Source organism: Stegostoma tigrinum, chromosome 11 (assembly GCF_030684315.1).
Source record: "Stegostoma tigrinum isolate sSteTig4 chromosome 11, sSteTig4.hap1, whole genome shotgun sequence".
NCBI lineage: Eukaryota > Metazoa > Chordata > Chondrichthyes > Orectolobiformes > Stegostomatidae > Stegostoma > Stegostoma tigrinum.
Window position 1 is genome coordinate 26,130,238 of NC_081364.1, and position 14,778 is coordinate 26,145,015.

At 39.8% G+C, this 14,778-nt stretch overlaps 1 protein-coding gene across 1 annotated transcript in view; it reads right to left on the reverse strand.

Annotated features, from left to right (window-relative positions):
• nup210 (nucleoporin 210) overlaps positions 1 to 14,778 on the reverse strand; it is a 119,739-nt gene that overhangs the window by 37,482 nt on the left and 67,479 nt on the right. Inside the window, exons 21-26 of the mRNA XM_059649854.1 lie at positions 13,524 to 13,652; positions 12,553 to 12,680; positions 12,241 to 12,376; positions 11,981 to 12,043; positions 10,948 to 11,127; positions 3,679 to 3,759 (exon numbers count right to left, since the gene is read on the reverse strand). Of these exons, the coding sequence (XP_059505837.1) occupies positions 3,679 to 3,759; positions 10,948 to 11,127; positions 11,981 to 12,043; positions 12,241 to 12,376; positions 12,553 to 12,680; positions 13,524 to 13,652 (717 nt within the window). The remainder of the gene's footprint in view (positions 1 to 3,678; positions 3,760 to 10,947; positions 11,128 to 11,980; positions 12,044 to 12,240; positions 12,377 to 12,552; positions 12,681 to 13,523; positions 13,653 to 14,778) is intronic.

Here is a 14,778-nt window from a genome sequence, read left to right on the forward strand (position 1 = left end):
TTCATTATTTTGAATTCATCAACTTGCTAACTGCATGCATTAAGGTTCAGTCATTCAGTTCATTCGGTCATGGCAGCCTTGAGGAGGGGTTCATCGAATGCATCTGCAATAATTTCCTTGAACAATATGTAATGGAGCCTACGAGGGAGCAAGCTATCCCAGATCTAGTCCTGTGTAACGAGAGAGGAAAAATGAATGATCTCACAGTTCAGGATCCTCTCGGAAGGAGCGATCACAGTATGGTCGAATTTAAAATACAGATGGAGTGTGAGAAGGTTAAATTCAGTACCGATGTCCTATGCTTAAACAAAGGAGACTTTGGGGGGGGGGGGGGGGGGGAAGAGAAGAGAAGAGTTAGCTAAGGTAGAATGGGAGCAAAAACCTTATAGTGGGTCAATTGAGGAACAGCAGAGGACTTTCAAAACAGTGGTCAGCAGAACTATATTCCAATGATAAGGAAGAACTGTAGGAAAAGACAGAGCCAGCCATGGATGTCTAAGGAAATAAGAGGAAAGTATTAGATTGAAATAAAAACATACAAAAAAGCAAAGAGTTGTGGGGAAACTACTAGACTGAGAAATCTTTAAAGGCCAACAGAAAGCCACAAAAAAGTTTTAAAGAAAACTAAGATAGATTATGAGATTAAACTAGCTCAGAATATAAAAAACAGGCAGCAAAAGTTTCTCTCAATATGTCAATCATAAAAGAGTGGCAAAGGTAAACGTTGGTCTTATAGAGGATGAGAAGGCCAATTTAATAACTAGGAATGAGGAAATAACCAAGACATTAAACAGTCATTTTGTGTCGGCCTTCACAGTGGAAGACACAAATAACATGCCGAAAACTAACGGCAAGAAGGTTATAACAGGCAAGGAACTAGAAACTATCATTATCACTAAGGAGGCAGTGCTGGGCAAGCTAATGGGGCTAAAAGGTAGACAAGTCTCCCGGCCCTGATGAAGTGCTTCCCAGAGTACGAAGAGAGATGGTGGGGGAAAGTAGCAAATGCACTAATCATTAAGCAAAATTCACTGGACTCTGGGGCAGTTCCCGCAGATTGGAAAACAGCCAATGTGATGCCACTGTTTAAAAAAGGAATAGACAAAAAGCAGGTAATTTTGGGCCAGTTAACTTTGGTAGTGGGGAAAATGCTTGAATCTATCAATCATTAAGGAAGAAATAGCAAGACATCTGGATATAAACTGTCCCATTGGAAACACGCAGCATGGGTTCATGAAGGGTAGGTCATGTTTAACTAATTTGGTGGAATTCTTTGAGGACATTGGATGGAGGACAATGGGGATCCTGTGGATGTGGTGTTTCTGGATTTCCAGAAGGCATTTGACAAGGTGCCACAACAAAGGCTGCTACATAAGATAAAGTTACACAGTATTACAGGTAATGTATTGGCATGGATAGAGGATTGGTTGAACAGTAGTAAACAAAGAATAGGGGGTAAATGGGTGTTTTTCTGGTTGGTGGTCAGTGGCTAGTGGTGTGCCTCAGGGATCAGTGTTGGCACCGCAATTGTTTACAATTTACATGGATGATTCGGAGTTGGGGACTAAGTGTGGTGTGTCAAAATTTGCAGATGACACTAAGGTGAGTGGTCGAGCAAAGTGTGCAGAAAACACTAAAAATCTGCAGAGGGATATAGATAGTCCGAGTGAGTGGGCAAAGGTCTGGCAAATGGAGTACAATGTCGATAAGTGTGAGGTCATCCATTTTGATAGGAATAACAGGAAAATGGACTCTGTTCTAAATGGTAAAAAACTGCATCACGTTGCTGTCAGAGGGCCTTGCGTGTCCTTGTGCATGAATCGCTATAAGTAGGATTGCAGGTGCAGGTGATTAAAAAGACAAATGGAACTTTGTCTGCCATTGCTACAGGGATGGAGTTTAAAAACAGGGAGGCTATGCTGCAGTAGTATAGAATCCTGGTGAGGCCACACCTGGAGTACTGTGTGCAGTTTTGGTGTCTTTACTTAAGAGATATATTAGCACTGGAGGGGGTGCAGAGGAGATTCACTCAGACGATTCCAGAATTGAAAGGGTATCAGAGATAATGGGAACTGCAGATGCTGGAGAATTCTAAGATAATAAAATGTGAGGCTGGATGAACACAGCAGGCCAAGCAGCATTTCAGGAGCACAAAAGCTGACGTTTCGGGCCTAGACCCTTCATCAGAGAGGGGGATGGGGGGGAAGGAACTGGAATAAATAGGGAGAGGGGGAGGCGGACCGAAGATGGAGAGTAAAGAAGATAGGTGGAGAGAGTGCAGGTGGGGAGGTAGGGAGGGGATAGGTCAGTCCAGGGAAGACGGACAGGTCAAGGAGGTGGGATGAGGTTAGTAGGTAGCTGGGGGTGCGGCTTGGGGTGGGAGGAAGGGATGGGTGAGAGGAAGAACCGGTTAGGGAGGCAGAGACAGGTTGGGCTGGTTTTGGGATGCAGTGGGTGGAGGGGAAGAGCTGGGCTGGTTGTGTGGTGCAGTGGGGGGAGGGGATGAACTGGGCTGGTTTAGGGATGCAGTAGGGGAAGGGGAGATTTTGAAACTGGTGAAGTCCACATTGATACCATATGGCTGCAGGGTTCCCAGGCGGAATATGAGTTGCAGGAACAGCAACTCATATTCCGCCTGGGAACCCTGCAGCCATATGGTATCAATGTGGACTTCACCAGTTTCAAAATCTCCCCTTCCCCTACTGCATCCCTAAACCAGCCCAGTTCATCCCCTCCCCCCACTGCACCACACAACCAGCCCAGCTCTTCCCCTCCACCCACTGCATCCCAAAACCAGTCCAGCCTGTCTCTGCCTCCCTAACCGGTTCTTCCTCTCACCCATCCCTTCCTCCCACCCCAAGCCGCACCCCCAGCTACCTACTAACCTCATCCCACCTCCTTGACCTGTCCGTCTTCCCTGGACTGACCTATCCCCTCCCTACCTGCACTCTCTCCACCTATCTTCTTTACTCTCCATCTTCGGTCCGCCTCCCCCTCTCTCCCTATTTATTCCAGTTCCCTCCCCCCATCCCCCTCTCTGATGAAGGGTCTAGGCCCGAAACGTCAGCTTTTGTGCTCCTGAGATGCTGCTTGGCCTGCTGTGTTCATCCAGCCTCACATTTTATTATCCAGAATTGAAAGGGTTTGTTTATGAGGAGAAACTGAGCAGACTGGGATTGTACTCATTGGTGTTCAGAAGAATGAGGGGAGATCTTATAGAAACATACAAGATTATGAAGGGAATAGATAAGATGGAGTCAGGGAGGTTGTTTCTGCTAGCAGGAGAAACTAGGACTACAGGGCATCACCTCAAAATAAAGGGAAGCAGATGTAGGATTGAGATAATGAGAAACATCTTCACCCAAAGGGTTGTGAATCTGTGGAATTCCCTGCCCAGTTAAGCGGTTGAAGCTACTTTGCTGAATGTTTTTCAGGCAAGGCTAGATAAATTTTTGAACAGTAAAGGATTTAAAGGTTATGGTGAGTGGAAGGGTAAGTGGAGCTGAGTCTCAAAGATCAGCCATGATGTTATTAAATGGCAGGGCAGGCTTGAGGGGCCAGATGGCCTACTGCTGCTCCTAGTTGTTATGTTGTTAAATGCATAGGATAAATGACTGTAACAAACTTGTTCAAGGATCCAGAAAAATTCTGGTTTTGTAATTCAGAGTACAGAATTACCAGAGTGCCTGTCTTCATTCTTGTAATGGGTCCATGTATTCTCACAGCTTTAAGCTGAACCACTTCCACTTCTACTTCATCCTTTAAGGAAATAAAAGTATATTATATACTATTGACCTGTATGAGCCATCAAACAAACTTTTATTACTAATTTGCTGCAATAGTGATAAGCTAAGTGGTTACATCATTACAAAGGTTTTTGTTAAGACAAAACACTATAGCAATATATTCACCTGCATGACTGGCTTCAGACTAAAAAGAATTATACATTTACAGTAGCAATACTGTATCCAAGATCAGAAATATATCTCAACTACGATTATAACGGGAATATGATCAAAATAATATACATAACAGGAGCCAGTTAACTTGGTTGGCTGGACAGCTAGTTTGCAATGCAGATGATGTCAACAGGGCAGTTTTAACTCCTATACTAGCCAAGGTTACAACTGCTTTCTTAGCCTTGTCCCTCACCTGAGGTGTGATGACGCCCAGGATAAATTCACCACCTCAGAGTCATTTCATGGTACTTTGGTGACTTTACCCTGTTATAGTTATAGCTGGGCTTCAAATAGAAGTTAACGTAAAAATCAAACAAAAGTCAGTTCAGTTCATACGACATGACCACTTCCTATGAGATCTTTCCTTCGTGGTTTTGAAGAAGGAACTATTTTGGTCTGCTTTATTGTTGCATCTCTTTTGTTGTCTACTGTAGTTTTTAGCTGAAGTGATATGGTGACCAGACTTAGAACTGTTTGAATTCTATAAAGAGATTGGTGCTGGCAATTCCGCAGTCAGTAGTGAAGCAGCCAAAGAACAACTTTAATTTGGGTCAAGTATCTTCTAACTAAGTTGTATACTTTTACTGTAAGATGGACCGACTGGAACAGACAGCAGACATTCAAAGTGGAGGGTCCAGAATGCATTACAGATGACAGTACTGAATGAGGTTCTGGTGGTAACCATTCAGCAGAATAAAAAATCAACATATTGTTCAGAAAATAGCGTGACGTAGTTTAAACACTTTGCAGCATGATGAGATTGAAGAAAATAGCCTCAGATGGTATTATGTAGCAGAAAAGTAATCAAACGAAAATCAAAATGTTTCCTTCACTTGTATCTTCTATTGATTTACCTCCAATGGCAACAAATTTGTAGAAAAATATATGAAGTAGGCTTTGATTAAAAAATAGTTTACAAATGTATAATATCTTTCATAACCGAACAGAGCTCAAAATGCTTACAGGGAGTTTGTTACTTTCAGTGCAGTCTTTTCCTATCCAAATACAACAGACAACCTATATGCACTACCAGCAACATGACTATTTAACTTTAGCCAGGACCAGTTGAGCATTCCAACTTTTTCAAATATTGATCAAGGAATCTTTTATAAGCACCCAATCAAGGCAGAAAGACAACATGCATACGATAATGTCTACTCTCTCAGTACTACACTCCAAACTTTAATTTTACGCTCAAGCCCAGCAAGGGGTCTGACTCCACAAACTTATGACTTAGTAGCAAACATGACATCATTTAAACACTTGCTAACTGCATAAGACAGCAAATTCAACAAAGTAAACAATACTGCCGACATAACTGACTCAGTAGTTTAAAAAATAAAGGCAGACACCATTGCAAACAAAATTAAAAAGTAATGCACGTGTTCTGATATTGTCTATTAGTTTCAACTTCGGGAGGTCAAAGCTGGGATAAGATCCAAGCATGATTGCACACAAAAGATCTGAATTGATGCTTATTCACAAAGTGAATTTGGTTAACTTTATTAATCTTGAGGGGAGAATAGGAGGGGTGTTCAGAAACTGCACTTCTCTACTCCATATCAAGCATCCCAGCAATTTCTGTTAAGGACAGTTGGATCAGACAGTTAATGGCCAAGGTCAAGAAAACAGACTGGAAGTGTGTACAAAGATGTTGCATTTGTCAGTTGACAGCTTGGTTTGGTGAATTTGTTAAAAACAGTCAGTCAAATTGGAAGAGGTCAAAGTAAATCAATTCCCTGATCAAATCTTCAGAGTGAGGGGAGGGTGTCCACAACGAAAGGAAAGCTTCAATAAACTTAAATATGGAAAAATAATCAAAAATGACCATCAATAATAAATCAAAGTTTTGAGCTGGCTGATTCATCTGGATGAGCCTGAAGGACAACATATGGTGCAAGAAGAGGAAGCAGAGCAGAGCAACGACTTGGCAAAAGCATCACTCAAATTTTCAAACAGGGTGAAAAGAACAAAGAAACCTACAGCACAGGAACAGGCCCTTCGGTTCTCCAAAAAATGGCCATCAGAATTATAACTTCACCAGGAAAAATTTCAGAAGTTTTAACAGCATGCAAGAAAACCCAGAATGCAGAAACTGTGTGGCATTTTTTGTACAACAATCAACTCATTAAAACAAAAAATGATACCTAAAACAATTATTTAAAGTCCTGTTGGGAACCAAGTTCTGACTCATTCTTGCAAAGTACATGGGCTGAAGTTCTCAAGTAAAGATGATTCCAACTGTTCAGGACAGTAAGCTACACTGAAATAAGTTGATCCTTGCCTTATTCTACTTACGTAAGGAAGGAGAGGTAAGTATGTTCACTTTATACTCAGAGCTGTTACTTCCTCCAACCAGTCACATTATTGCCCGTATCACTTATCAAAAAGACATTGTCTTTCATTGTCAGTAGTGTGAATCTGTGAAATTCGATCCCAGAAAACTGTAGAAGTTCATCTGATGAAGTTAGATATGTCTGAATGTGAGTTTCAGACAATTAAGCTTCAGTTTCATAGAGTCAGACAGCATGACAAGTCGCCAGGCCCGGACCAGATTTGTCCTCGGCTGCTTTGGGAAGCGAGAAATGCAATTGCTTCGCCACGTGCGGAGATCTTTGCATCCTCGCTCTCCACTGGAGTCGTACCTGAGGACTGGAGAGAGGCAAATGTAATTCCTCTCTTCAAGAAAGGAAATAGGGAAATCCCCGGCAATTATAGACCAGTAAGTCTCACGTCTGTCGTCTGCAAGGTGTTAGAAAGGATTCTGAGGGATAAGATTTATGACCATCTGGAAGAGCATGGCTTGATCAAATACAGTCAACACGGCTTTGTGAGGGGTAGGTCATGCCTTACAAACCTTAGAGTTTTTTGAGGATGTGACTAGAAAAGTTGATGAGGGTCGAGCTGTGGATGTGGTGTATATGGACTTCAGTAAGGCATTTGATAAGGTTCCCCATGGTAGACTCATTCAGAAGGTCAGGAGGAATGGGATACAGGGGAACTTACCTGCTTGGATACAGAATTGGCTGGCCAACAGAAGACAGCGAGTGGCAGTAGAAGGAAAATATTCTGCCTGGAAGTCAGCGGTGAGTGGGGTTCCACAGGGCTCTGTCCTTGGGCCTCTACTGTTTGTAATTTTTATTAATGACTTGGATGAGGGGATTGAAGGATGGGTCAGCAAGTTTGCAGACGACACAAAGGTCGGAGGTGTCGTTGACAGTGTAGAGGGCTGTTGTAGGCTGCAGCGGGACATTGACAGGATGCAGAGATGGGCTGAGAGGTGGCAGATGGAGTTCAACCTGGATAAATGCGAGGTGATGCATTTTGGAAGGTCGAATTTGAAAGCTGAGTACAGGATTAAGGATAGGATTCTTGGCAGCGTGGAGGAACAGAGGGATCTTGGTGTGCAGATACATAGATTCCTTAAAATGGCCACCCAAGTGGACAGGGGTGTTAAGAAAGCATATGGTGTTTTGGCTTTCATTAACAGGGGGATTGAGTTTAAGAGTCGTGAGATCTTGTTGCAGCTCTATAAAACTTTGGTTAGACCGCACTTGGAATACTGCGTCCAGTTCTGGGCGCCCTATTATAGGAAAGATGTGGATGCTTTGGAGAGGGTTCAGAGGAGGTTTACCAGGATGCTGCCTGGACTGGAGGGCTTATCTTATGAAGAGAGGTTGACTGAGCTCGGTCTCTTTTCATTGGAGAAAAGGAGGAGGAGAGGGGACCTAATTGAGGTATACAAGATAATGAGAGGCATAGATAGAGTTGATAGCCAGAGACTATTTCCCAGGGCAGAAATGGCTAGCACGAGGGGTCATAGTTTTAAGCTGTTTGGTGGAAAGTATAGAGGGGATGTCAGAGGCAGGTTCTTTACGCAGAGAGTTGTGAGAGCATGGAATGCGTTGCCAGCAGCAGTTGTGGAAGCAAGGTCATTGGGGTCATTTAAGAGACTGCTGGACATGTATATGGTCACAGAAATTTGAGGGTGCATACATGAGGATCAATGGTCGGCACAACATTGTGGGCTGAAGGGCCTGTTCTGTGCTGTACTGTTCTATGTTCTATGATGAATATATTCAAGGCTGCAAATCAACACAGTTGCAGGCACCATGGGAAGTCAAGTGTGTAGGGATTAGGTGGGCACGTAGAAGTCAAAGCAAAGAATGTCAAGCAGCCCTATGGTCTCCTCAAGCTTATATATTTATACAACAGTCTATGCAAACTGTCTTGACAAGTTACTTATGCTATCATCACCCCTTTTGAATTGTAGAGTCATCACTTTGCTGTTTAATCTTTCCCATCTTTCACCCTTTCCTAAACCTTGTCTTACTTTTTCCCCTCTCCTCCCACCATTCCTGAGGTGAAAAAGTGGTTGTCTCTAAATATTTCTAAATGATTTTTCAACAGAGCAATCTGAAGCATTAACCCTGTTTCTCTTCCACAGATGCTACTTGTGAAGCTTCTCTAGACATCTACAGTACTTTGATTTTCTTAAGGTTAGAAATAGGTCAGCTATGTAAAATATAAGTTTATTAAAATTTAGGAAAGTAATGCCTCCATGTATTGAAACCTGCAACAATGTCCTGAATACTTGGAGGTGATAATGTAAAAGCCATTGGCTGAAAAATAAGGTGCTACTTTGGATATTATTCATAATATGCATTAAATGCATGTTGAGAAGCCACAGACTAGTGTTTCAATGTACCAAGTTTGACAAGTAAAACTGCAAAATCAAGTGTGAATTATAAATCATCACAAATGTACTGAGAATTACACTGCAATTAATTGTTCATTATGTAGTCAGTCTATATCACAATTAAATTATAGATTATAGACATGGGTTGAGGAAGCAATTCCCAAATGAATTTTGGATAACTAAGTATAATGCCTAGATTGCCAAAAAGGCATTTGTCAATATCCACAATAAAAAGGTTAATTAACGTCAAAGGTGTGGGGATCCCTGAAATTACCTGAAGCAAAATAAACAATTGAAACCTGAAGCAGGAATTGTCAAGGGGTTGCAAAACGAGGGGAATTGGAGAATGAATGAGATGTCGGATTACTTTAATTCACAGTCAATAACTGAGGGGCAATGGAAGCTTTAGAAATAAAACACATGAAATACATGTGAGCAGGCAAAAGACTTTCAGTCTTATGATATTCAGTACTTATGATATGTGCAAAGAAAGGGAATGACAAGCATTTTTCAAGATTGAAATTACCAAGACTGAGGTAGAAAAAGACCTAAAAGACGTAACTATGATCATTTGTATGCTCAATTAAAATGTATAACAAAACAATAAAAACAAGTCAGATGAGTTTTTACAGAAAAATAATCAAATAGGCTCGTGAACAGATTTTGGACATTTTACACTGTGTCCATGTTCTGCAGTTGAGAAACTGGAAAGATACTGAACAAAACATTATGCAGAAGACAGCCAACGGGCTGATAGCTAGTAGTCTCAGAGAATCTGAAGAATGATGAAACATTGGAGAAACATTTCTTTCTGGAGAGGAAACAATGGTACTTCAAGGCCATGTCACAAGAGTGACGAGTATGAAAATAGTAACCATGAAATATAGTTTATGGCAACACTAAGACAAATGGGACAACATTTCACTATTATAGCAAGCAACTATCAAACTGATGATCTAAACTAACCCTATCAATGAACCTTTTTCACCTTGTGTAATCAGCACAGGGAACAGATTTCAAGATTAGGTAGTGGAGCTAAAAACCATTGAGCAATCAAGATATCAAAATATAAGAACTGTAATGCTTTTGTGGAAGAATTAAGGAAGGCTGGCCTAAAATGGCATATCTTGTGATACAATCATGAACTGTTTTGGGTCAAATGTTAATACTTTTTCTGAATAATGATGGTACCATGGCAAAATGGAAAAGTTACTTCATGGCTATTACAAGTGACACAAAATGAATGACACTTCATTAAAATTAGTTTTTCAGCTATGGCATGTATTTACAAAAACTATAGGTTCCACAAATATTTCTAAATTAACATACCTGAAACTGAGAGAAAATTCGGAAAGTAAAATTCATAAAGCAGAAGTACAAAGGGATCTGGGACTGTTGGTCCAGGATTCTCTAACAGTTAACTTGCAGGTAGAGTCCGTGATTAAGAAAGCGAATGTAATGTTGTCATTTATCTCAAGAGGATTGGAACATAAAAGCAGTGATGTACTTCTGAGACTTTATAAAGCTCTAGTTAGGCCCCATTTAGAATACTGTGTCCAATTTTGGGGCCCCACAGCTCAGGAAGGACATACTGGTCCTTGAGCATGTCCAGCGGAGATTCACACAGATGATCCCTGGAATGGTAGGTTTAACGTATGATGAACGGCTAAGGATCCTGGGATTGTATTCATTTGAATTTAGAAGGTTGAGGGAAGATCTAATAGAAACTTACAAGATAACGTATGGCTTACAAAGGGTGGACGCTGGGAAGTTGTTTCCGTTAGGCGGGGAGACTAGGACCCGTGGGCACAGCCTTAGAATTAGAGGGGGTAAATTTAAAATGGAAATGAGGAGACATTTCTTCAGCCAGAGAGTGGTGGGCCAGTGGAATTCATTGCCACTGAGTGCAGTGGAGGCTAGGACGTTATATGCCTTCAAGGCAGAGATCGATAAATTCTTGATCTCACAAGGAATCAAGGGCTATGGGGAGAGTGCTGGGAAGTGGAGTTGAAATGCCCATCAGCCATGATTAAATCGCAGAGTGGACCTGATGGGCCGAATGGCCTTACCTCCACTCCTATGTCTATGGTCTTATGGTGAATAACTTTAGAGAGAGTCACTTGTGTATCTTTGTATTTACATGTCTGATATCTTCTACACTGAGTAGTACTGATTTTTTTTTTAGTGGAAAAGATTTAGCTAATATTTTCATGTGAAGGCAAAAGTTCTTTCCAGTGAAGTAAAATACATATATATATACATAGGCACTGATTTCAATTTTTCTCTTACCTGAGAAATCACCACTACTTTGCCACTTTCGGCATCAACAGCTTGAACTACACCAGTCACTTTGCCATTTCCAACTCTGAGCCCTTTTACATGCCCAATGTTATTTACAGTGGCAAGGTTTTCATCATTTATAGAAAACAGGATGTTGGACTGTGGCTGCGGACCTCCTTCAGAAGTAATCTAAAACACAGTAATGGGTTGAAATAAGCATTTTAAACTAAAACATCAAGCTTGTGAATTAAAAATGCTTTTTAACATTCAAATTTTTGCTCCACAAAACTTGAGTGCTTCCATAGATTTTTGTTCTCAAAGCTCGGTGACAATAAAAAAAAATCTCAGAGCAACTGTAACCTAAGCAGCTTTCTCATCTTGTTAATTTGCTACTTGGCAATACAAGAATGCTATTAGGAAAATTGAAAAGAAGTTTTCTCAACTGCTATCTGACATGTCATGGAGTGAGACAAAGTTTTTTGAAGGTCAAATTTCAGAAATTCCTTCTAGTGACTGCTCAAAAAAAGCATTGCTTTGCATATTGGTCTGGGCATGTACAGTTTTCCTTTACATATCTAATATTGTGTTATTACACTAAACAATGTGAATAAGTTGTAATGTTATGGTAATGTAAGATAGCAATAACATTATTTCTAACATGGACACATTCCAATTTAGGAATTGTTAATATTAATATAACTGCTGACGCACAAACACAATGCGACCAGATTTGGATATCATTTTAACCACAGATTCATCAATATTCTTTAAAGAAAGCAACAGAAAATACAGGCAAATACGACCATTTTGAGGAAGTGCCTGCAGACCCGAAATGTTAACTGATTTCTCTTCACAGATTCTACCAAATCTGCTGAGCTTTTCTGTTTTTGTTTCAGAAAACACATGCACAATTTTGATAGTGCAATTTCAGTTAATTTCAGGGAACTGAACCTAATATTTTCCGATAGATCCATGGTAACTATTTAAAGCAGGGTTTTTTTTAAAACTGTTAGAAACAAATCGCGTCCTTGACACAACATACCTGCATCATTGCGCCCACAATGAGTGTTACTTTTTTTGGAATCAATCGAAAGGGGTGAAATACCTACAGACAGAACATAGTCAAACTGATGTAAAATTATGCTTTTTAGCAAAACCAAAAATTCCAACCACACCACCACCCCCACCTAATTTTTAATCCTAACATTAACTTTTGACAGTTCTATGCATTTTTTTATGCAACCGTGATAAATGAGACATTTTGCATTATTCACATTGCTTGAGAAAACATACTCAACTTACTTCAACTTGCTGAGGTGCAGAACTTAGTTTTCTCCCATCCTTATTCATTACAGTTGCTGTCAAACTGGTCTGCCCTATTGCTTTACCCTGAACCGTAAAACTAGCAGTGTAATCATCAAGGTTTTCATCAAGTGGCCTAAAACACAAATACATATGGTCAAGAAATAAACTATAGCAAGTCAAGCTTTTAAAATTATGAAGGATGAAAAATGAGCTAGCAACTCACTGACATCCATAGAACCCCATCTCTCATCCAAGAATTTTAAAGGCATTGAGCCAATCAATCTTACAAAACTGGAAAAAGCTACTTACTCTAATGAAACTATTTGAGAAGCTGCCTTCAGCTTTAAATTCATGAATTTGAAGTATTTGGAAAAGAAAGGTTTTCTGGAATAATCCAAAACTCGCACATAGGCTTTAACGGTGTTCCCAATCTCCACCTGTGGAAGACAAAATTATGAGAGCATTTTGCATTAAATATTTAAATACCTATTACAATCTCATTTTACCCTATAGTGTCATCCTTTTGGTTTCTGAAACTTTCACCTTCTACATGATTACAGGTGTTCCCTTTTATTCCTTTACCATCCTTCTTTCTCTGCTTTTGCACTTAAGATCTGTTATATTACAAAGTTTTCCAAAACCCATGTATTGCCAACATAATTTTTATTTCACATTTTCCGAACCCATACTATTTTCGTACCTATTCAATACCCCGAATCACTCCCTGTAATATTCCTCCACAAAAAATTAACATAAATTTTCACCTGAAAGTTTGTCTTAGCTATTTGCAACAGAGAACTACTACATTCTCAAACTGCATATTATACAATCAAACTTCTCCAATTGGTTTTCCTCACCTGTGAAATACTGGTAATCTCTTACTATCTCCAGAAGCAGGGAGAAGTTCTATTCTCTAATCAAACCCAGCAAAATTATCATTATTTCCAAACACACTATTAAATCTCTTTCAGCTTCTTTGCTCCAGTGGAACTAATCTTATTATCATATTTTCTTCCCATAACTATAGCTGCTATCTTTATCATTAGTTGAAGGTACACTTTATAATTTCCCTGGCTTTAATGTTCCAATAAAGTGTTGACCAAACCTGCACCTTGACTGTGCTTTAACAATTATCTTCTGCAAATTGAAGCCTATTTGTGTTTATTAACTTTATTTATGAAACTTATTTCTCAATTGCCCTTTTAATTATCCACTTATCTGCATTTAAGAAAAAAAAGCTAAAATAAATTTAATCATTAAGCTAATATCCTTCAACCAACCTTATCCACAACTCGTACATACAATTCCAGTATGTCAGACACATGTACTTCAGCTTTAGCAGATCCCAAAAAAGCAAGACACAAATCATGGACTAAAACAGTCAAAATTCCTGGATGAATTGGAAGCACCTGTTAGAGACAGAAAATAATACTCTTAGATGAAAAGTCTTAAACACTCATGTCAGCCAGAAACTATCTGCGGGTCATGATTTCACCAGTTTAGCTGGTGGGATAACAAATACTAGTGGCCTACACTGCCACCTGTTCGACAGCACGTAGGATGAGTAAGAAGAGGCCATACTTGCATGGGCCCAGCCAATACCCACGTCTTAGGGACAACATATTCAGTTTACCATTTGGAGACAATGGAGCATTTGTCATCAAAATGGCAAGGGGGAGAAAACAAAAAGTGGACTTTATCCTTCCCAGTTTGTCCTGCCTCTGAGATCATTAATCCTGTGCCACAAAGACTACTTTGAATTGTGCCTTAACATTTCTTTGAAGTGTCAAGACTGTTTCATTGTGGAGAACCTTCCATTACCCCAACAACTTGCTATTTCTAATCATCCAACATAAAGAATCTAATGGAAGTCTGGAGATACGATAATTTCTAGCATTGGAAGGTCCTGCCCTCATTATCTACACCTCCAATTCTGTTGCTTTTTTGAGACATGAAGGCTTTGCTCCCAAACAAAAATCACAGGAAACATTCAGTACTTAAAGCATCCAAGTTCTTGCAGTATTGGCTAAGTCACAGTCATGTTGTCAATGTGAAATAAACAACTAATATAAAAACTATTTTAGGCCAAGATGAAATCGTACCCAAAGAAGATATGTGTAACTCAATAATTTTGTCACAGGAACAAATTGTATGCACAGACAAGAATGCAGCTGAATGATTGTTTTTAATCCATATCCATAGATGTTACTTTGAACTCTCATAGAATGAGGAACTTGAAACTTATTGTTAGGAGAGAAGAATTGCACGTATATTTTAGAGATATTACAGGATATTGCAAATGTCATTTTGCAATTCATTCTTCAGTAGTGATGAGTTCATCAGTTTTCATTTTGGTTATCTTGTTGCTGATTGATCCTATGCAAATTGCTGGCTTGAACTTCAAGGTCTTACTGATCTGATAAATGATCTAGCAAAGCTCCAGGCAAATTCCTCGACCTCCTTTCAGTAGTTAAATATACATGGATTGCCTGGCTTTGCTTGAACTCGAAATAAAGCTTGCAGCTTAAAATGGAA